Source organism: Ranitomeya imitator, chromosome 7 (genome assembly GCF_032444005.1).
Source record: "Ranitomeya imitator isolate aRanImi1 chromosome 7, aRanImi1.pri, whole genome shotgun sequence".
NCBI classification, from domain to species: Eukaryota; Metazoa; Chordata; class Amphibia; order Anura; family Dendrobatidae; genus Ranitomeya; species Ranitomeya imitator.
Window position 1 is genome coordinate 20,329,343 of NC_091288.1, and position 23,246 is coordinate 20,352,588.

At 43.6% G+C, this 23,246-nt stretch overlaps 1 protein-coding gene across 1 annotated transcript in view; it reads right to left on the reverse strand.

Moving 5' to 3' along the window:
• Positions 1 to 23,246, reverse strand: part of LRP1B (LDL receptor related protein 1B) — a 1,659,362-nt gene that overhangs the window by 178,412 nt on the left and 1,457,704 nt on the right. The window contains exon 63 of the mRNA XM_069732880.1: positions 19,748 to 19,841. Within this exon, the coding sequence (XP_069588981.1) occupies positions 19,748 to 19,841 (94 nt within the window). The remainder of the gene's footprint in view (positions 1 to 19,747; positions 19,842 to 23,246) is intronic.

The window sequence follows — 23,246 nt, forward strand, 5'->3', positions numbered from 1 at the left end:
AGCCTAGTATGCACCAGAAGAGCCCAGGATGCCAGACTGTGGATGCCCAATGCATGGGGTAAGAGTGGTTGCTATGGAGGACCAGACTGGACATCAAACCAGGGTAGAGTGAATCAAATTGTCCATCCCTTATGGTGACCACTACTTAGAGGGCCTGAGGACAGCCATGTACATCACACAGCATGCCCTCAGAGTAACGTAGGTTCCAAAATAATAATCTGTAACAGGGCAACCACCTCTGGACATCCGTTACTTAATCCCCTGTCAATGAGACATTCCTTTATTTTTATGAATTGCTATAACGATGCAGCATGATGGAATAAAAAGTATGGTTACATTTTTTATTTGTAACTTTAAAGGAAACCTGTCAGGTACACTATCCCAATTAAGCTGCATATATAGGGTTAATTTGCAGATTAGTGTTATGAAATCGCTTGGCTGCTGTTCTGAAAGTGTGGCATTCGAGAGACAATGAATTTTATTTTTCCCGGGAGCCGCCGGCCTTCAGTTATGTGTAGGGGATGTGAAATGTATATTGCTCCTTCTTCTCCCCAACCCCTTTAGATATGCTTGGTGTTTATTTTTAACCCCTTCACGCCGCGGCCCTTTTTCATTTTTGCGTTTTCGTTTTTTGCTCCCCTCCTTTCCAGTGCCATAACTTTTTTACTTTTCCGTCAATATGGTCATGTGAGGGTTTATTTTTTGCGGGATGAGTTGTACTTTTGAACGACACCATTGGTTTTACCATGTCTTGCACTAGAAAACGGGAAAAAAATTCCAAGTGTTTGGCTTTTTGCGAGGTTCACTAAATGCTAAAACTTACCTGATATTATGATTGTACAGGTCATTATGAGTTCATAGACACCAAACATGTCTAGGTAATTTTTTATCTAAGTGGTGAAAAAAAATTCAAAACTTTGCTAAAAATAATGCGCCATTTTCCGACACCCGTAGCATCTCCAATTTTCGTGATCTGGGGTCGGGTGAGGGCTTATGTTTTGCGTGCTGAGCTGATGTTTTTAATGATACCACTTTTGTGCAGATACGTTCTTTTGATCGCCCATTATTGCATTTTAATGCAATGTCACGGTGACCAAAAAAACGTAATTCTGGCGTTTCAAATTTGTTTCTCGCTACCCTGATCAGCAATCAGGTTAATTCTTTTTTGTATTGATAGATCGGGCGATTCTGAATGCGGCGATACCAAATTTGTGTAAGTTAGAATTTTTTTTATTTTGGATGGGGCGAAAGGGGGGCGATTTAAACTTTTATATTTTTTTTTATTTTTTTCATATTTTTATAAACTTTTTTTTACTTTTGCCATGCTTCAATAGCCTCCACGGGAGGCTAGAAGGTGGCACCACTCGATTGGCTCCCCTACATAGCAGGGATCATCAGATCGCTGCTATGTAGCTGAAATGCAGGCTTGCTATGAGCGCCGACCACAGGGGGGCGATAACAGTTGGTTTGGCATCAGCAACCATAGAGGTATCAAGGACCTCTATGGTTACCATCCTGACGCATCGCCGACCCCCGATCATGTGAGGGGTCGGCGATGCGCTCATTTTTGGCTTCGCGGCTGGAAGCGGTAGTTAAATGCCGCTGTCAGCATTTGACAGCGGCATTTAACAGGTTAATAGCAGCGGGTGAATCGCTATTTCACCCGCTGCTATTGCGTGCACATGTCAGCTGTACAAAACAGCTGACATGTAGCGACTTTGATGTAGAATACAGTACCTACAGAGACAGCAGTGCAGAAACAGTGGGACTGCAGCTATTGAACAGAAGAAGGTGAGTCATTTAGGAGAATGTGCACCAAGATGTGGCAGGTTTTTGTGTGGGCCACCATTCTCCGAACTGAGGCGAAATGGCAGGGAATGCTCCCATGAAAGGCAGAAATGCTGGACACTGAGGACACTAGAACTTATAGTACAGACCATCCCGAACGCAGGCTTATCGACAGGCAAAGGTCAGAGACACCGATGCCCGATGCTGTAACAAGTGTGCCCTGGATGACAAGTTGCTGAGTAACGATGTTGTAGTTGAAGTGAAACAGGACTGTGACTCTTTATTCTTGGAATCGTCTGCAGAGGTAACTGACCCATGCAGGAAGACCCTGATGGCATCCAGGGGGTGATATGGGGACTGATGTCGGCCATGGCTACCACTCTAGCACCCCCTGTCCCTTCCTACACATGCTTGGAGTGATGATAGCTACTGCTTATAGAAGTCATCTATAAGAACACCGCAGCACTGATTGACATCTCAAATCATCTGTGGAGAGCTGTCATTCAGTGTCGGGTCTGTTTACAACCGCTCTTCTCAGTGCTGTGAGCGATGACTGTAATTGCCCAGCCAAGACTGAAAGCTGCGGTGGCTCCTGAGAGAAATAAAATTCTTATTCTCCCAAGTGCAGCAGCCAAGCACTTTCATAACACTATTAACATGCAGATTAACCTTATATCTGCAGGTTAATAGCATTATCTGACCTGACAGGCTCACTTTAGGGTGGACCTACTCTACAAATTTAGAGGTTGAATATTCATTTTTCGCAAAAGCAATCTCTCTTGACTCTTCCACACATGAAAACACTTGGCCAAACTCAAAGTGCTCGATCACTATCTCCTCTATTATCATGTGTAAAGAAAAAATTGGGATACCCCCATGAATAGTAGATCATTACTTGGGCCCAAATACATTGACCAGTTTTGGACCACTAAGCTCTTTCCACATGTGGCTTCTCTCAGCTCTAAAAAATGTTCATCTTCTGTTTCTAACATCCATGGCCAAGATATTATTGCGAAGCTCAGCCAGATTACAGCACCGTAAGAGACAGAAATATTCACTATATACTTCTGTGAAGGATGACACTCAAGAGTTCATGCAGATGAACCCACACCTCGCCACAAAGCATGACATTACTATTATATCAGCGAGATCATGTGGTATGGTCTCCTCACTTGCACCAATGTAACATTTTGCACCCTCTGGGGACACGTAATGTCAGCTTGGTGCAGTTTTACGCACACACACCCTGTCAACATGGTTCCATTGAGGCATGGGGAGAGAGAGGATGTGGCCCATGCAGTCATTGACATGGCACAACACTCGCTCACAACCCTGACAGGCTGAGAGGCCCCTTTCACTAGCACCACTGAAACAGAGCATTGCCACTAGTTCCTCGCTAGATAGAAGACAGGTTCAATAATGGGTTTATATCGGGCCAGAAACCAACCCCGTTAGCATGAGAAGTTAAACCGAGAAATGGACATGTGGATTTGTACAGGATCAGTAATATAATGGATGTACACAGTGACTGCACCAGCAGAATACTGATTGCAGCTCTGGAGTATAATACAGGATGTAACTCAGGATCAGTACAGGATCAGTAATGTAATGTATGTACACAGTGACTGCACCAGCAGAATAGTGAGTGCAGCTCTGGAGTATAATACAGGATGTAACTCAGGATCAGTAATGTAATGTATGTACACAGTGACTGCACCAGCAGAATAGTGAGTGCAGCTCTGGAGTATAATACAGGATGTAACGCAGGATCAGTAATGTAATGTATGTACACAGTGACTGCACCAGCAGAATAGTGACTGCAGCTCTGGAGTATAATACAGGATGTAACTTAGGATCAGTACAGGATCAATAATGTAATGTATGTACACAGTGACTGCACCAGCAGAATAGTGAGTGCTAGAGTTGAGCGACCTTGACCTTTTTAGAGTCGAGCCGGGTTTTGCGAAACCCGACTATGTCCAAAGTCGGGTCGAGTGAAATCGGCCGATTATGACGTAAAGTCGGGATCGACCGAAACACGAAACCCAATGCAAGTCAATGGGGCAGCATAGTCGGCAGTGAGTGGGGGCCAGGAAAACACCTAGAGTGGCCATTTTAATGTCAAAACCATCCATTCTTCTTAATGAAGCTTGTCAAGCGTAATTTACCTTATAATAATTGGAAGGCATTTGAAATTGGGGGTCATTTGGCTAAAGTTGTGGGGGGTAGGGCTGGTTCAAGTAATTAGTGGGCCCAGGAAATCTGGACCACGTCACGGCAGTGGAGCAGGGAGAGGTAAGTATTTCAACTTTGCAAGTGCTGTGAACCTGAGCAAGCAGGGGGGGCCCACTCGTTGGCATTGGCACTGGCACAGGGCCCCTCAAAGTACAGCGGTGTGTTTGCACGGCGGGGGCGCCTCCCACCGGCAGCAACACTTTTGCGTACTATGAGAGGCCCTGTGCCAGTGACGTCGCCAACTAGTATTCCTCCCCCCACCTGATGAAGGAACCTGCACTTTCATCTGCACCTTCCTCTTTGTCCCCGTGTAAGGTGGTATGGTATGCGGGAAGAGCAACCTGACTTTCAGCAGGGTCACAATGTTGTTGTGTAGCGTGCACGGGGAATGTTGCGTTATGGGTCAATGTACCAGCAGACTCATCTATCACTGGCTGGGCAATGGGCACGATGAAGTGGAAACACAGATATAGGCCCAAAGAAGAAAGTGGGCTAAATGCAGTTCAAAATTGGTAACACAGGAATAACCAGGGGGCATTGCAGTGGAGGACAACTGGAATGAGAGGCTGACACAGAGAGTAGGGCCAAATCAGTAAGTAGTCGAAATGCAGTTCAAAATTGGCAACCGTAGTAAACAGGCGGCACAGCTTTGTTCAGTGGAGGAGAACAGCAAGGAGTGGCAGACACCGATAGTAGGCCCCAAACCAACTAGTACGCCAAATGCAGTTGTTCCATTTAACCACAATTTAATGAGAGCCTGAAGATAGAAGCTCAGGAAAGGCAACCTGGGGAACACCTTGGAGTGTAACACACCATCTCTCTCCACCCCATACCCATTTTGTATGGCCTAATGCAGTGTACTTTTCTACAACTACTAAACGAGAGTCGGAAGACCGAAGCAATGGCAAGGAAACCTGGGGAACACCTTAGAGTGTAACACACCCTCTCTCTACACCCCATACCCAATTTGAAGGCCTAATGCAGTGTAGTTTCCAAGAACTACTAAACGAGAGCCGGAAGATCGAAGCTCAGGAAAGGCAACCTGGGGAACACCTTGGAGTGTAACACACCCTCTCGCTACACCCCATACCCAATTTGAAGGCCTAATGCAGCGTAGTTTCCAACAACTACTAAACGAGAGCCGGAAGATCGAAGCTCAGGAAAGGCAACCTGGGGAACACCTTGGAGTGGAACACACCATCTCTCTACACCCCATACCCAATTTGAAGGCCTAATGCAGAGTAGTTTCCAAGAACTACTAAACGAGAGCCGGAAGATCGAAGCTCAGGAAAGGCAACCTGGGGAACACCTTGGAGTGTAACACAACGTCTCTCTACACGACGGAAGGGCTGATTCTTAGGAAGGAAGGCTGTTGGAAATAAGCATTGCGCGTCCGAGGGTGATTATATTCTTATTAGGTATATACTCACCCTCGGACGCGCCCTGCTTCTTTATTTGGAATGAATGTTTATTTGCAATGTGGTGTTGACTTTCTCTATTATTTTGGTAATTAATGATTTTATTATTTTCATTATTTTGCATCTTCTCGGCAATAATATAAAGAAGACGCGACAGGACAACACTCGGTGGATGCCATATGTGTGTTTTCAATTTAAAAAAACTTTCAGTTAACTACTTGCAGGAGAAAGTAATTGTAGCTGGTGGCCATTTTTAGTACTGTACCAGATTAGAGTTGTGTGTTTGTTTTTAATGTTAAAATGTCTGCATTTGATATCTCACCAGTATTTTCTTTTTTATAAGCAAAATACTTATTTTTATATTTTCTGATGTTGGTTCCAGGGGTACACGGCCAGCAGTGCCCTGGTCAGTGTAGTAGTAGTTGAAAGAATGGACCGCAGACAGGCATCGAAGGCCTAAAATAATAACACATGGCTGTAGGCAATTTTAAATTGGTTCCAGGGGTACACGGACAGCAGTGGTGTGGTCAGTGGAGGCCTAGTGGAAGGAGTGACCGCAGACAGGCATCGAAGGCCTAAAATAATAACACATGGCTGTAGGCAATTTTAAATTGGTTCCAGGGGTACACGGACAGCAGTGGTGTGGTCAGTGGAGGCCTAGTGGAAGGAGTGACCGCAGACAGGCATCGAAGGCCTAAAATAATAACACATGGCTGTAGGCAATTTTAAATTGGTTCCAGGGGTACACGGGCAGCAGTGACCTGGTCAGTGTAGTAGTAGTTGAAAGAATGGACCGCAGACAGGCATCGAAGGCCTAAAATAAAAAAATTGGGCTGGCTGTAGGCAATTTTAAATTGGTTCCAGGGGTACACGGGCAGCAGTGACCTGGTCAGTGTAGTAGTAGTTGAAAGAATGGACCGCAGACAGGCATCGAAGGCCTAAAATAAAAAAATTGGGCTGGCTGTAGGCAATTTTAAATTGGTTCCAGGGGTACACGGGCAGCAGTGGTGTGGTCAGTGGAGGCCTAGTGGAAGGAGTGACCGCAGACAGGCATCGAAGGCCTAAAATAAAAAAATTGGGCTGGCTGTAGGCACTTTAAATTGGTTCCAGGGGTACATGGGCAGCAGTGTATGGTCAGTGGAAGTCTAGTGGAAGGAGTGACGGCAGACAGTCTTCGAAGGCCTAACATAACAAAATTGGGCTGACTGTAGGCACTTTTAAATTGGTTCCAGGGTAACACGGCCAGCAGTGGCCTGGTCAGTGTAGTAGTTGTAGAAAGAAGGGACCGCAGACAGGCTTCGAAGGCCTAACATAACAAAAATGTCAAAACAATGGTATTGTCAGTGCCAGGCATTGAAGGATGTCAGCGGCTAGACTACACATTGGTGAAGCTGTGAGAGATAATTTTGCTAGTGGTAGAGCACTGTTTGAGCTGGGGGGGGGAACTGTCTTGTGGCCGGCGGTACAGGCACAGGGCCCCTCATATTACAACGGTGTGTCTGACGTTGGGTGCGCACCACCACCGCCAGAGACACTTTATTGTACTATGAGGGACCCAGTGGCAGTGCCGTCGACCAAAAGCGGCCACACCCACCTCTTCAGACAAACAGCACTCTCAAGGGTCCAAGCGCAAAGTGGCGATAGCACGGCCCCGTGTGGGGAGTTTGGCCATTTCGTGAGGTGGAAACATGTCGTATGCTGGACAATCAGGTGAAGAAAATTACGAGATTGGAAAAGTCATTCAGAATAGTCCACAGGCAAGACCTTTTCATAGGAAAGCTAGGTGTCAGCCGGGCAGGGTGGGGCAAAAGATTTTGAAATCCAGTTGTGGTTCATTTTAATGAAGGTTAGATCATCTACATTTTGGGTAGCCAGACGAGTCCTTTTTTCTGTTAGTATTGAACCTGCAGCACTGAATACTCTTTCTGATAGGACACTAGCTGCCGGGCAAGCAAGCTCCTGCAATGCATATTCTGCCAATTCTGGCCAGGTGTCTAATTTGGATGCCCAGTAATCAAATGGGAATGACGGTTGAGGGAGAACGTCGATAAGGGATGAAAAATAGTTTGTAACCATACTGGACAAATGTTGTCTCCTGTCACTTTGAATTGATGCTGCAGTACCTGTCCTGTCTGCGGTCATAGAAAAATCACTCCACAACCTGGTCAGAAAACCCCTCTGTCCAACGCCACTTCTGATTTCTGCCCCTCTAACACCTCTGGTCTGCTGGCCCCTGGAGCTCGTGTGAGAACGATCACGGGCGCTGTGTGCAGGGAATGCCAGAAGCAAACGGTCAACAAGAGTTGATTGTTTTGTTGCTAATATTAGTTCCAAGTTCTCATGTGGCATAATATTTTGCAATTTGCCTTTATAGCGAGGATCAAGGAGGCAGGCCAACCAGTAATCGTCATCGTTCATCATTTTTGTAATGCGTGTGTCCCTTTTGAGGATACGCAAGGCATAATCCGCCATGTGGGCCAAAGTTCCCGTTGTCAAATCTGCGGTTGTGCTTGGTTGAGGGGCAGTTGCAGGCAAATCTACGTCACTTGTGTCCCTCAAAAAACCAGAACCCGGCCTTGCCACGCCACCAATTTCCCGTGCCCCCGGGAAAGCTTCCTCATTAAAAATATACTCATCCCCATCATCCTCCTCATCCTCCACCTCCTCTTCGCCCGGTACCTCGTCATGTACACTGCCCTGACCAGACAATCGCTGACTGTCATCAAGGCTTTCCTCTTCCTCTGGTGCAGACGCCTGATCCTTTATGTGCGTCAAACTTTGCATCAGCAGACGCATTAGGGGGATGCTCATGCTTATTATGGCGTTGTCTGCACTAACCAGCCGTGTGCATTCCTCAAAACACTGAAGGACTTGACACATGTCTTGAATCTTCGACCACTGCACACCTGACAACTCCATGTCTGCCATCCTACTGCCTGCCCGTGTATGTGTATCCTCCCACAAAAACATAACAGCCCGCCTCTGTTCGCACAGTCTCTGAAGCATGTGCAGTGTTGAGTTCCACCTTGTTGCAACGTCTATGATTAGGCGATGCTGGGGAAGGTTCAAAGAACGCTGATAGGTCTGCATACGGCTGGAGTGTACAGGCGAACGGCGGATATGTGCGCAAAGTCCACGCACTTTGAGGAGCAGGTCGGATAACCCCGGATAACTTTTCAGGAAGCACTGCACCACCAGGTTTAAGGTGTGAGCCAGGCAAGGAATGTGTTTCAGTTGGGAAAGGGAGATGGCAGCCATGAAATTCCTTCCGTTATCACTCACTACCTTGCCTGCCTCAAGATCTACAGTGCCCAGCCACGACTGCGTTTCTTGCTGCAAGAACTCGGACAGAACTTCCGCGGTGTGTCTATTGTCGCCCAAACACTTCATAGCCAATACAGCCTGCTGACGTATGCCAGTAGCTGCCCCATAATGGGAGACCTGGTGTGCAACAGTGGCAGGTGCGGATGGAGTGTTTGTGCGACTGCGGTCTGTGGACGAGCTCTTGCTTCTGCAGGAGGACGAGGAGGAGGAGGAGGAGGGGGTGCGAACGGCTACAGACAACTGTTTACTAGACCGTGGGCTAGGCAGAACTGTCCCAAACTTGCTGTCCCCTGTGGACCCTGAATCCACCACATTTACCCAGTGTGCCGTGATGGACACGTAACGTCCCTGGCCATGCCTACTGGTCCATGCATCTGTTGTCAGGTGCACCTTTGTGCTCACAGATTGCCTGAGTGCATGGACGATGCGCTCTTTAACATGCTGGTGGAGGGCTGGGATGGCTTTTCTGGAAAAAAAGTGTCGACTGGGTAGCTCGTAGCGTGGTACAGCGTAGTCCATCAGGTCTTTGAAAGCTTCGCTTTCAACTAACCGGTAGGGCATCATCTCTAACGAGATTAGTCTAGCTATGTGGGCGTTCAAACCCTGTGTACGCGGATGCGAGGCTAAGTATTTCCTTTTTCTAACCATAGTCTCATGTAGGGTGAGCTGGACTGGAGAGCTGGAGATCGTGGAACTAGCGGGGGTGCCGGTGGACATGGCAGACTGAGAGACGGTGGGAGATGGTATTGTTGCCGCCGGTGCCCTAGATGCAGTGTTTCCTACTACGAAACTGGTGATTCCCTGACCCTGACTGCTTTGGCCTGGCAAAGATACCTGCACAGATACAGCAGGTGGTGCGCTAAATGGTGGTCCTACACTGCCGGAAGGGATGTTGCGTTGATGACTAGCTTCATTGGCCGAGGGTGCAACAACCTTAAGGGACGTTTGGTAGTTAGTCCAAGCTTTCAAATGCATGGTGGTTAAATGTCTATGCATGCAACTAGTATTGAGACTTTTCAGATTCTGACCTCTGCTTAAGGAAGTAGAACATTTTTGACAGATGACTTTGCGCTGATCAATTGGATGTTGTTTAAAAAAATGCCAGACTGCACTCTTTCTAGCATCGGATACCTTTTCAGGCATTGCAGACTGAGCTTTAACCGGATGGCCACGCTGTCCTCCACCAGGTTTTGGCTTTGCCACGCGTTTTGGGCAAGATACGGGCCCGGCAGATGGAACCTGTGGCGATGTTGATGCCTGCTGCGGCCCCTCCTCCTCCTCTGCTTCAGAACTGCTGCCGCCTGCACCCTGTTCCCCCAATGGCTGCCAATCGGGGTCAAGAACTGGGTCATCTAATAACTCTTCTTGTACCTCCTGCGCAACTTCGTCTGTGTCACCGTGTCGTTCGGTGGTATAGCGTTCGTGATGGGGCAACATAGTCTCATCAGGGTCTGATTCTTGATCAGCACCCTGCGAGGGCAATGTTGTGGTCTGAGTCAAAGGACCAGCATAGTAGTCTGGCTGTGGCTGTGCGTCAGTGCACTCCATGTCAGATTCAATTTGTAATGGGCATGGACTGTTAACTGCTTCACTTTCTAAGCCAGGGACGGTATGTGTAAAGAGCTCCATGGAGTAACCCGTTGTGTCGCCTGCTGCATTCTTCTCTGTTGTTGTTTTTGCTGAAGAGGACAAGGAAGTGACTTGTCCCTGACCGTGAACATCCACTAACGACGCGCTGCTTTTACTTTTACCAGTTTCACGAGATGAGGCAAAAGAGCTAGAGGCTGAGTCAGCAAGATAAGCCAAAACTTGCTCTTGCTGCTCCGGCTTTAAAAGCGGTTTTCCTAATCCCAGAAAAGGGAGCGTTCGAGGCCTTGTGTAGCCGGACGACGAACCTGGCTCCACAGCTCCAGACTTAGGTGCAATATTTTTTCCCCCACGACCACCTGATGCTCCACCACTACCACTACCCTCATTACCAGCTGACAATGAACGCCCCCGGCCACGACCTCTTCCACTAGACTTCCTCATTGTTTTAAAAACGTAACCAAACTAACGTTATTTGTTGCAGTCACACAACTTACACGGTGAGCTATAACTTCTGTATGATTTAGCTACCCCTTTACAGGTTGGTGAGACCACAGCGAAAATCAGGCCCAATGTTACACACTCTTTTTTTGGTGGCTGCAAATTAGAGAGATGCCCCACACGCAGGACTGTCACTGAAGCACAAATGTTAATATTAATGTCACACTATTATTTTTTTTTTATTTTTATTTTTTTCAGGAACACTTTAGAAACCCCCCAAAAAAAAAAAAATAGATTTTTGCAGGGAGAATTTAGAAAACAAATGTAACAAACTATATGCTTTCTATGGGCCACTGAGTGAGAGATGACGCACACAGGAATCAGGAGTGGCACACAAGCCCAGAGGCCAATATTTTTCTACCAATGATTGATGGAGTTATTTTCTCTGGTAGATTTTGGAACCCAAATCAAGGAAAAAAAATGTAGGCTTTCTATGGACCACAATTGGAGAGAGAGAGAGAGAGAGATGGCACACCCAGGAGTCAAGACTGGCACACAAGCAGAAAGGCCAATATTAATCTCCCACTGTTTTTTTTGGTTGTTTTTTTTTTTTTTTTTTTCAGGGAGACTTTAGAAAAAAAAATAATAAAAAAAATATGATTTTATCAGGAAGAATTTAGAAACCAAATAAAATAAAATGATTTTTTCAGGGAGAATTTAGAAAACAAATAAAACCAAAAATAGGCGTTCTATGGCCCACTGACTGAGAGATGACGCACCCAGGAGTCAAGACTGGCACACAAGCAGAAAGGCCAATATTAATCTCCCACTGTTTTTTTTGGTTGTTTTTTTTTTTTTTTTTTTCAGGGAGACTTTAGAAAAAAAAATAATAAAAAAAATATGATTTTATCAGGAAGAATTTAGAAACCAAATAAAATAAAATGATTTTTTCAGGGAGAATTTAGAAAACAAATAAAACCAAAAATAGGCGTTCTATGGCCCACTGACTGAGAGATGACGCACCCAGGAGTCAAGACTGGCACACAAGCAGAAAGGCCAATATTAATCTCCCACTGTTTTTTTTGGTTGTTTTTTTTTTTTTTTTTTCAGGGAGACTTTAGAAAAAAAAATAATAAAAAAAATATGATTTTATCAGGAAGAATTTAGAAACCAAATAAAATAAAATGATTTTTTCAGGGAGAATTTATAAAACAAATAAAACCAAAAATAGGCGTTCTATGGCCCACTGACTGAGAGATGACGCACCCAGGAGTCAAGACTGGCACACAAGCAGAAAGGCCAATATTAATCTCCCACTGTTTTTTTTTTTTTTTTTCAGGGAGACTTTAGAAAAAAAAATAATAAAAAAAATATGATTTTATCAGGAAGAATTTAGAAACCAAATAAAATAAAATAATTTTTTCAGGGAGAATTTAGAAAACAAATAAAACCAAAAATAGGCGTTCTATGGCCCACTGACTGAGAGATGACGCACACAGGAGTCAGGAGTGGCACACAAACCCAGAGGCCAATATTTTTCTACCAATGATTGATGTAGTTATTTTCTCTGGTAGATTTTAGAACCCAAATCAAGGAAAAAAAATATAGGCTTTCTATGGACCACAATTGGAGAGAGAGAGAGAGAGAGAGAGAGAGAGAGAGAGAGAGAGAGAGAGATGGCACACCCAGGAGTCAAGACTGGCACACAAGCAGAAAGGCCAATATTAATCTCCCACTGTTTTTTTGGTTGTTTTTTTTTTTTTTTTTTTTCAGGGAGACTTTAGAAATAAAAATAATAAAAAAAATATGATTTTATCAGGAAGAATTTAGAAACCAAATAAAATAAAATGATTTTTTCAGGGAGAATTTAGAAAACAAATAAAACCAAAAATATGCGTTCTATGGCCCACTGACTGAGAGAGAGAGAGAGATGGAACGCTTAGTACTGGCACACAAGCCCAAAGGGCAATATTAATCTCCCTTTTTTTTTCCAGGGAGAATTTCTGAAACCCAAAAAAAAAATAAAATAGGCTTTCTATGGCCCACTATTTGTGAGAGAGATGGGACGCTCAGGACTGGCACAGATGGCACGCTCAGGACTGGCACAGAAGCCCAGAGGCCAATATTAATCTCCCTTTTTTTCTGGGAGAATTTATAAAACCAAAAAAATATTTAAATAGGCTTTCTATGGCCCACTATTTGTGAGAGAGATGGCACGCTCAGGACTGGCACAGATGGCACGCTCACAACTGGCACAGAAGCCCAGAGGCCAATATTAATCTCCCTTTTTTTCTGGGAGAATTTATAAAACCAAAAAAATATTTAAATAGGCTTTCTATGGCCCACTATTTGTGAGAGAGATGGCACGCTCAGGACTGGCACAGATGGCACGCTCACAACTGGCACACAAGCCCAGAGGCCAATATTAATCTCCCTTTTTTCAGGGAAAATTTATAAAACCAAAAAAAAAATTAAATAGGCTTTCTATGGCCCACTATTTGTGAGAGAGATGGCACGCTCAGGACTGGCACAGATGGCACGCTCACAACTGGCACACAAGCCCAGAGGCCAATATTAATCTCCCTTTTTTCAGGGAAAATTTATAAAACCAAAAAAAAAATTAAATAGGCTTTCTATGGCCCACTATTTGTGAGAGAGATGGGACGCTCAGGACTGGCACAGATGGCACGCTCAGGACTGGCACAGAAGCCCAGAGGCCAATATTAATCTCCCTTTTTTTCAGGGAGAATTTATAAAACCCAAAAAAAAATAAAATAGGCTTTCTATGGCCCACTATTTGTGAGAGAGATGGCACACTCAGGACTGGCACACAAGCCCAAAGGCCAATATTAATCTCCCACTGTATTTTTATCAGGGAGAATTTATACACCCCACAAAAAAAAATACAGAAAAATGAAAAGGCTTTCTATGGCCCACTATGTGAGAGAGATGGCACACACAGGGATGGCACTCTAGCAGAAATGCCAAATTGCCAATCTTAATCTCCCACCAAAAAAAAAAAAAAAAAAAAAACAGGGAATGTCCTACAATTACTATCTCCCTGCCTGCAGTAATCTCAGCCAGGTATGGCAGGCAGCTACTATCTCCCTGCCTGCAGTAATCTCAGCCAGGTATGGCAGGCAGCAATAAGGAGTGGACTGATGCACAAATGAAATAAAAAGTGTGGACAAACAAAAAAGATAGCTGTGCAGAAAGGAAGGAACAAGAGGATTTGTGCTTTGAAAAAAGCAGTTGGTTTGCACAGCGGCGTACACACAGCAATGCAGCTATCAGGGAGCCTTCTAGGGCAGCCCAATGAGCTACAGCGCTGAGGGGAAAAAAAAAAAAAAAAAAAATTCCACTGTCCCTGCACACCGAGGGTGGTGTTGGACAGTGCAAATCGCTGCAGCACAAGCGGTTTTGTGGTTAATGGACCCTGCCTAACGCTATCCCTGCTTCTGACAAAGCGGCAGCAACCTCTCCCTAAGCTCAGATCAGCAGCAGTAAGATGGCGGTCGGCGGGAACGCCTCTTTATAGCCCCTGTGACGTCGCAGACAGCAAGCCAATCACTGCAATGCCCTTCTCTAAGATGGTGGGGACCAGGACCTATGTCATCACGCTGCCCACACTCTGCGTTTACCTTCATTGGCTGAGAAATGGCGCTTTTCGCGTCATTGAAACGCGACTTTGGCGCGAAAGTCGCGTACCGCATGGCCGACCCCGCACAGGGGTCGGATCGGGTTTCATGAAACCCCGACTTAGCCAAAAGTCGGCGACTTTTGAAAATGTTCGACCCGTTTCGCTCAACCCTAGTGAGTGCAGCTCTGGAGTTTAATACAGGATGTAACTCAGGATCAGTAATGTAATGTAAGTACACAGTGACTGCACCAGCAGAATAGTGAGTGCAGCTCTGGAGTTTAATACAGGATGTAACTCAGGATCAGTAATGTAATGTAAGTACACAGTGACTGCACCAGCAGAATAGTGAGTGCAGCTCTGGAGTTTAATACAGGATGTAACTCAGGATCAGTAATGTAATGTATGTACACAGTGACTGCACCAGCAGAATAGTGAGTGCAGCTCTGGGGTAAAGTACAGGATGTAACTCAGGATCAGTGGCATATTGTACTTTATCTACAAATATCCTATGTTTTATAGAAATGAATTTTATCTATGAACTGTAATATGGTGCTTCGAGTTAGATATACCCTTTAGGAAGTAAATATCTTGATGATATAGAATGGTGCATTTGTTTTACTATAGTAAGAGAACATACTGGAGACACGTCTTAAATTCATTGCATTAATCTCAGCTTGTGATTCCTGCCAGCACCAGAGCGGAGTTGCTTAATATACTAGGTAATTAACCAGAGCGCCCTATATTTCATGTGCAAATTCTGATCCTGTTTCATTTATACTCAGTTCTCTAGAAGGTAGCGAAGTGTGAAGTAGTTTGTATTCTGAACTTTTTTGCACATCTTAAATAACCTGGCACTGTGGTAAGAGGTGCTAATTATATCAAGAGCGTGAGCTTCATACATGTACAGAATTATGTTGCAGGACGAGTCAGAGTTTTTCACACTGTCTAAATTATATGCACAGTCTTTACAAAGTCAGTATAGTTCTGCTACCTCTACACTAATAATGGTAAAGTACTGTGATGAGAAGCTTTCATATAAAGATACGCTCATCGAAAAGGCAAAAGCTAGAAGAATTTGTTCAATTAATAGGGTAAAGTAAAAATAAAACCTGCATGTGGCACAGTCAGGTGCATGGAGCCTCTATGGCACGGCATGGGGACCCTTTGGGTAACTGATTGATAATAAATGGCATTTTTATTTGGGCACCACACTGCATGACTGTGGTATCATTTACAATGGCAAAGTCAAGCACGTCACCCTCCATGGCACAGCACACGGTCCCTGTGGTTCTCTGCTACACAGAACGTAGGCACTCCATGAACGGTTGAGTCACGAAAATATGGGATGTGTTGAAACCTCTTTGTGCCTGTATATGAAGTCAGATGCTCTGGGGTGCCTCAGAAGTCTAGGGTGCTGCTCGTTCTATAGTTTGGGTGTGTATTTTTGATTGGGTGTGGTAGTAAGAGTAAGTAGATGGATGCACCAGTTATGGCTCTTGGTGGTGGTTTGGTGGGAAAGATGATTCATAATAGGTCTGTAAAGCTAGCCATACATATAAGCCGAACAAGCGTTCATTCAGTTACCAGATATCTCTCCCAATTCCCGAAACACATGAGCGCTCGACCAAGTATTTATGTGTTTTCAAAGTCAGTATTTATGTGTTTTCAAAGGGGAAAAATGGAAAAAATCACTGCCAGACACTTCTCTCCCTTTAAATTAAAAGCATTGGATGTTAAAATTTCCAACTGTCTAATATTCTCTTACCAGATATCATATATACAAATTAAATCATTTTCACCATCACAGCTCCCTTAACTTTAAAGGGAACCTGTCAGCAAGATTGTACAAAGTAACCTACAAACAGTGTCAGGTCAGCGCCGTTATACTGATTACAATAATACTTGGTGATTAAATCGTTCCTGTGGTTGTTGTTTAATCTTTATTTTCAGTTTACAGTTATTGAGATTCTCATGCCCCGGGGTGGCCTGTGGGGTGTCTTCATATGGTGCTTCTGGCAGGTCACTGATCCCTCGGTGACCCTCTCCCTATTTTACAAACTGAATTTAACATGTTTACAAAAAAAATTCACATTTAGCTGGCAGAAGCTGACGGCAACGCCTGCGCTGTAGCATGATCGCATCTACCGTATTTTTCTGACTATAGAACACACTTTTTTCCCAAAAATTGCAAGGAAAATGGGGGGTGCATCTTATAGTTCAAATGTAGGCTTACTTGTTGGTTGCGGCAGTGGTGTGACGGCGGCAGAGATGCGGGGATGCTGAGGTGCGGTGAGTGGTATGGTGTGCACCTGAGCAGGGTCCCTTCCACAGATGAGGTGAAGCCGCGGCCCGGTATCCAAGGTGAGCAGCAGAGTCGGGTGAATCATGGCTTTCTCGGTGGCAGCAGCCATCTTTCTGAGGCCACACGTGCTCAGATTGAGTTCTCTGCTTCCTGGTGCTACAGGTAAATGGGCGCGGGAGACCGCACGTGAGCAGATTGAGAACGTGGTGGCCATTTTCCTGAATTCGAGTTCACAGATTGAGATCTCAGCTTCAGGAAAATGGCTGCCGCGATCTCCATCTGCGCACGAGCTGTATCCCGTGGCCAATTTCCTGAAGCCCCGGGAAGCAGCGCACTCAATCTGCACACATGCGGTCTCAGGAAGATGGCTGCCGCCACCGAGAAACCGGTGATTAATGCGGCTCTGCTGCTCGCCTTGGATACTGGGCCGCGGCGTCACCTCACCTGAGGAGGTGACCGCACCTCTGCTGCCGCCACACCACTGCCGCAACCAGGCCATTGCATCACCCACCTAAGAAGGAAGGGACCCTGCTCAGGTGCACACCATACCACTCACCACGCCTCAGAATCACCGCACATCTGCCCCACCATGCCTCCTGTGACCCTACTCTTCCACCACTAGCCCTCAGGTAAGATACCTTAATTTCGGACAATAAGACGGACCCCCATCTTATAAAAATCTTTTTTTCTGGAATTTTCACCCCAAATTTGGGGTGCGTCTTATGGTCAGGTGCGTCTTATAATCTGAAAAATAGTATATTGTCCATATAAGTATTTTATTTGGTGACATACTGTATTCAGAAAAAAAAATCTGCTGAATGTGCTTTTTTTAATACATTTAATATTCAGTATGTAAAATAGGGAGCAGCCCACAGTCCCTCCCACAGCCTCAACAGCCACGCCCACATCCCCCCACAGCCTCACCCACAGCCCTCACAGCCCTGCCCACAGTCCCACCCACAGGTGCCCCGAAGCACAAGAATCTCATTAACTGAAAACTGAAAATAAAGATTAAACAACAACCGACGGATTTCATCACCAGGTATAATTGTAATCAGTATAACGGCGTCAACCTGACACCATCTGTAGTTTACCATGCACAATCCTGCTGACAGGTTCCCTTTAAAGTTAAGGGAATTCCGATGGTGAAAATTATTTAATTTATATTTTTTCGATTAAGAGACAAAAACAACAGGAGCTAGATAAGCATGGGTGATGCTGGGCTCTTGGAAGGTGGAAGTGGTTTTGGCACAGGAACCCAATAAGAAGGTGGCTCTGTAACGCAGGAACTCTTAGAATATTTTCACAAGGGATGAGAAAGCTGCAGGTTTTATCTAGCGATATGCTTAGGTTACATTTAATGAAATGAAAATGTGATATCGCTGGGTCCATAAAAGTTTTAGCTATCAAATATTTAAAAAAATACCTAACTGGTAAAAGCCATAATGAGAAAAAAAAATCAAAATGCCACAATTGTGGTTGCTGCAATCTACAAAAAAAAATGTTGTATCTGCTCCAAAATAATATCACAATGTAAACAACAAAATTTACAGTGCTCATTTGACTAAGCAATTAAAACTTTACAGGTCTCAGAAAATCCCAACACAAGCAAAATTATTTTTTCTTTACAAATTTCTGAATTACTTTTCACCACTTAAAAAACCCTATACATTATATAAAAGTTTGGTTTGTTATGGAGAATCAAGTCTACAAGTCGCTTTACGAAACAAAACTCTAAAATCCACTTGTGGAATCTTTAAATATCACTGCAATTGGAAGTTTGCTTCCAATTTTCTGATACATTGCATGGTAGAATGAACAGTGCCATTAAAAACTACCACTTCTGTCACAAAAAAACAAGCCCTCATAAGGCTATATCGACAGAAAAATGAAAAGTTATGGCTCTTGGAAGAAGGGAAGGAAAAAATCAAAGCACAAAAATGGAATATCGAGATGTTGGAAAGAGGTTAAGACCTTGAATAACACTGTCGCTAAATTACTTGTATAGAGGTGATATTTAGCTCTCTATTCTAGTAATATATGAGAACTGCATGGAGGTATTTAATTTGTGTGCCACTAATTAATTAAATTATCTATTTGCATCAATCTTTTATCTTAAAAAGTCAAAGTTTTTGCATGTCCTTTTTTCGTAAAACAAATTGTGAGTAGGGTTGAGCGAAACGGGTCGGCCAGATTCAGAAGTCGCCGACTTTTGGCAAAGTCATCTAAGGTTCTTCAGGCGCTAATTCTTAGGAAGGAAGCGTCCGAGGGTGAGTATATTCCTAATAGGTATATACTCACCCTCGGACGCGCCCTGGTTCTAACCCGCAGCCTTCCTTCCTAAGAATCAGCGCCTGAAGGACCTTAGATGACGTCGCAGCTTGTGATTGGTCGCGTGACGCCCATGTGACCGCTCATGCGACCAATCACAAGCCGCGACGTCATCGAAGGTCCTTCAGGCGCTCATTCTTAGGAAGGAAGGCTGCCGGTGAGAACCAGGGCGCGTCCGAGGGTAAGTATATCAATATTTTTTATTTTGATTCTTTATTTTACACTTAAATATGGATCCCAGGGCCTGAAGGAGAATTTCCTCTCCTTCAGACCCTGGGAAGCATTATAAACCCATTGCACTGCATTGGGTTTCATGTTCCTATAAAAAGGAAAGTCGCTCAACCCTAATTGTGAGATTTTGCTTTTTTATATCATTTCTAACACTTTTAGAAAGTTTGTGCAATCTGAGCTTGGCTAGCTATGTCAATATGGTGTAAGAAAGATTTACGAATTTCCACTTTTTCAGAAAATTACAAAAAAGTCATAAATTCAATCTAGTAAGGGGTAGCATAAAAAGTGGAACACCAGTTCTGGACAGAAATGCTGTAGGTAAAGATGCACAAGTAATAGGAACGCAGTCACAAATAAAACCGACATTAACATTTCCCCTCAAATTCCAACGTAAAGCACTATTATGTTTACGTCTGGTGTAAAAAAATAAATAAAAAACAGTAAACTTACGACATTCAGGAGGCTCGTCGGATCCATCTCCACAGTCATCTACTGTGTCGCATTTCCACCAAAATGGAATACATTTATCTGTATTGCAGCGGAACTGAAAGAAAATAACTTCCCATTAATGATTTAATGAAAGCTTTGCGTTGATGAATGATTGTTGCTGGAGGTTTATAATTCTGTTTTCTGCTAAGTTTTGCCCTGTTTAATATGATAGATGCATTTTGCGTTCATGGAACGGTGGAATCATTTGAGTGTTTCAAAGCCTCGGTTTCTTTGAAGTTCCTTACAGAACATTTCTCAGTGAATCTAAATGTGACAGACGTTCTTCCATAGTTAGCTAAACCTGTTATGAGCTTTGGAAAGTAAATCTGTGATTTTTCTTTTTTTTTATGTTTGCTGGAATAAATGTGTCAAAAAAAGCGAAAACAATCTACTGGGTGTCCAAAATCAAACAAGCAAAAATCTATCGCCCGGTACTCAATCAGCTATTTTACTTATGCTAATCCGTGCAAGACAGGTAGGAATTTTCGTAAGTTGTAGGAAGAAGTCAACCGCACATTTCTAATTTGAAGATTTAATCCAGATGCCCCACATTTCGTGTACAGAAAGAAGTAACTATAAGGTTTTTTATGTTATGAAATTCTTGAGTCTGAAGATACAAAAGTCCTGGATCATACATTCGCACTAAACTTTGCAGCCAGTGAAAACAAATCTGTGCTCAACCAAGAAGACATAAGAAATAACAACATGAACTTAGGTCATGTTCACTCCATTTTTTCATCATATGCACTGGAAGTGTGCCCCACTACATACCTGCCGGAGGCCAAAAGGGTGACCATTTTGGTCTCCACCAATGTAGTATGCATGTTACAGCTTTCCACATAGAGAAGCACAGCTGACATGTTTTCCTGTACAGTTAGTCACTGCAAAAAATGTATACAGTGTATACAGCCATTGTATATTTATAGTGAGCCAATGCCAATAGTTGCCAATCTATGGCTAAGCAGTGAATTTCGTCATAAAAATTAATTTATGAATACCCTAGTATGTGAACAAAACTTTACCCATGGCTGGGGAATGACTGACCTTTTAGCCTTCTTTCAATTGCCCGCTTCCTCCTCTTCCTGTCCCTCAATAACAATAGACATTACTAGCTTGGATGAAAATGGCCACAGATGCCTTTATTAAATAACATTAACTATATTAAAACTAATAACATACTATAATTTAAGAACTGACATGAATAGAAGGAAAGGATGTTTGGAAGCTCAACAGATAAAACCTTGTGCCATCAGCTGCTCCTCTTTGCTCCCAACTGCATTATGCCGATTAAAGAGCCCTCCTACTGAATAGTGTCCCAGAAATTGTCCTCTGAGAACTTGGTCACTAGGTACCCTAAGTATTTTATGAACTACTTACAGAGGAGTTACCCGACCAAAACGAGTCACCTCCCTCCTTTACCATACCAAAAATTGGCTTTCCAAAGTCCCATCCAGCTAACTGCCATGACGTAATGCCTAACCTTGTGTAGCCAAATAAAAACCAAATCGAAACTTTTAAACCACCAGTACCTCTAGAATTCAATCCAACATTAAGAAAGGGTGGAAGAGACGCAGTCCTACTAAATGGATAGCCGATGCACCACCCAGATAGGACTATGTAGTTCTCATACTCCCCTAATCTACCCCCAACTTTTTGTGTTGACCCTGCCTACTGCCTCCCAAAGTACCATATTAAGATACCCACTAGGTACCCCCATTAACTGATACCTCACTTAACTCCAAAGACACTGGTAAACCTCCTAGTCATGTTGCCCTCCTCTGTAGCCCCTTTGGGTTGCAGTACAGGCTCTAATTTTCTTCTTCAGAGAAGCTTAAGAAGACTTTAAACTTTGCAACAAGAAACCCCAATAAACCATCTTCTATGAAATGTTAGAGGTTAGTTATCGCTGCATAAAGTTACCTTTAAAGTTTTCTTAAACGTCTCTGAAGAAGAAAAGTAGAGCCTGTACGCTAACCCAAAGGAGGAGTATTTGGGTTAATAAGTTGCAAAAATCTTTTTTTTTCAAAGACTGTACAATGGATTAATAAAGGCCCTTATCTGGGGCAAAACCATGTGGACAGTATTTGAAATAATGGAATGTCACCTCTTCATAATTTAATGAGACTCTTTCTTCATTTAGGGACAAAGAACAGTCATCATTTGATCTTTGAGACAAAGTAGGATCTCACTGGAGTGCTTCCGTTGATCAGTAGTCAGGCTTGATGATCAGAGTCTCCAATATATTGATCCATCAGCAAAATATGGGCTCTTGTTCCTTTGAGCATCATACCAGAAGCCCAACCAATTGGAAACCCCTTATGGCCATAGTGCTATTCGTAGGGAGTAAACAATTACATGGGCTGGTAAGCAGAACAATCAGAGGTAGGGTTCAGCAGCCTCTCCCAGACCCCCATTTACAATTCTCAGTGTCATGTCTACTTGCCAGTTATTGCATTTGCTGGTGTGCAGTTTTTGGTTTGTTCTGTTGTGTTTCTGACTTAGCTGAAATCCTGACAATCTCTTTAATTAACCCCTGGATTCCTTATACTCAATGGTTTTGGGTCCAAGAACTGCTCCTCCCTCTCAACTAAGAAGACATCTGGTTTCTTATACTACCATCTTTGGGTACAGCTATATAACACAATTTTGCTAAAATTATTAAAGGAGTGTTCACTGATAACTCTTAATGAGCCAATCATGGCCAGTCCACAACAGATTCTACAATGGATATGAGAATTTTTAAATATTCCCCCTAAAAGGTTTACTAAAACAGACAATCCTTTTAAAGGGAGTCTGTCAAAGCAAAATTTGTTATGAAATAAACTTAACTCCATTTAGAGCAGCTTGCGGTGAGAAAAACCATGTCTATAGGTCCAAAATCAAAGGGCCACTTTTCGATAGAATAATTTTTTTCTGTGATATGGAACTTAGGTGCCTGGTACACTGTGGACGATCGTGAGTCAATCTGACCACTCAGGTCTTCATTGCTTTTTCTACACTTGGGTCAATGCTGCCTCGACTAAAGTCAGTCGCATTCGCAGTATCATAGTAAAAACAAAGCAGCTTTTTCCCTAAAGTTGGATACCTCCCTTCTCTGAAAATATACCTATATTGGGGCAATATTGCAAGGGTTTTAAGTTGAGACAGCACTGGTCCATGTCAAGCCAAAACTGTCAATCAATGAAGCCAGGAGAGAAGTAGATTGATCAAGGGAAGGTGATGTAGACCACCATGGTGCTCCGATCACCTACAAGACACGTGGCTTATAAAATGGTTTTCCTGAAAAGTAGCCTACAGACTATGGAATTACAAATATGGTTCTTCTCAGGATAAACTGACCATGCTTACTTCATAACCTAAATTTGCCCTGAAAGATCAAATTATTGACACATCATTTTTCAGACAATTAACTTCTTCTTTCTAAGTGAAACACCATCCATAATGGTCTATGTGGAAGCTC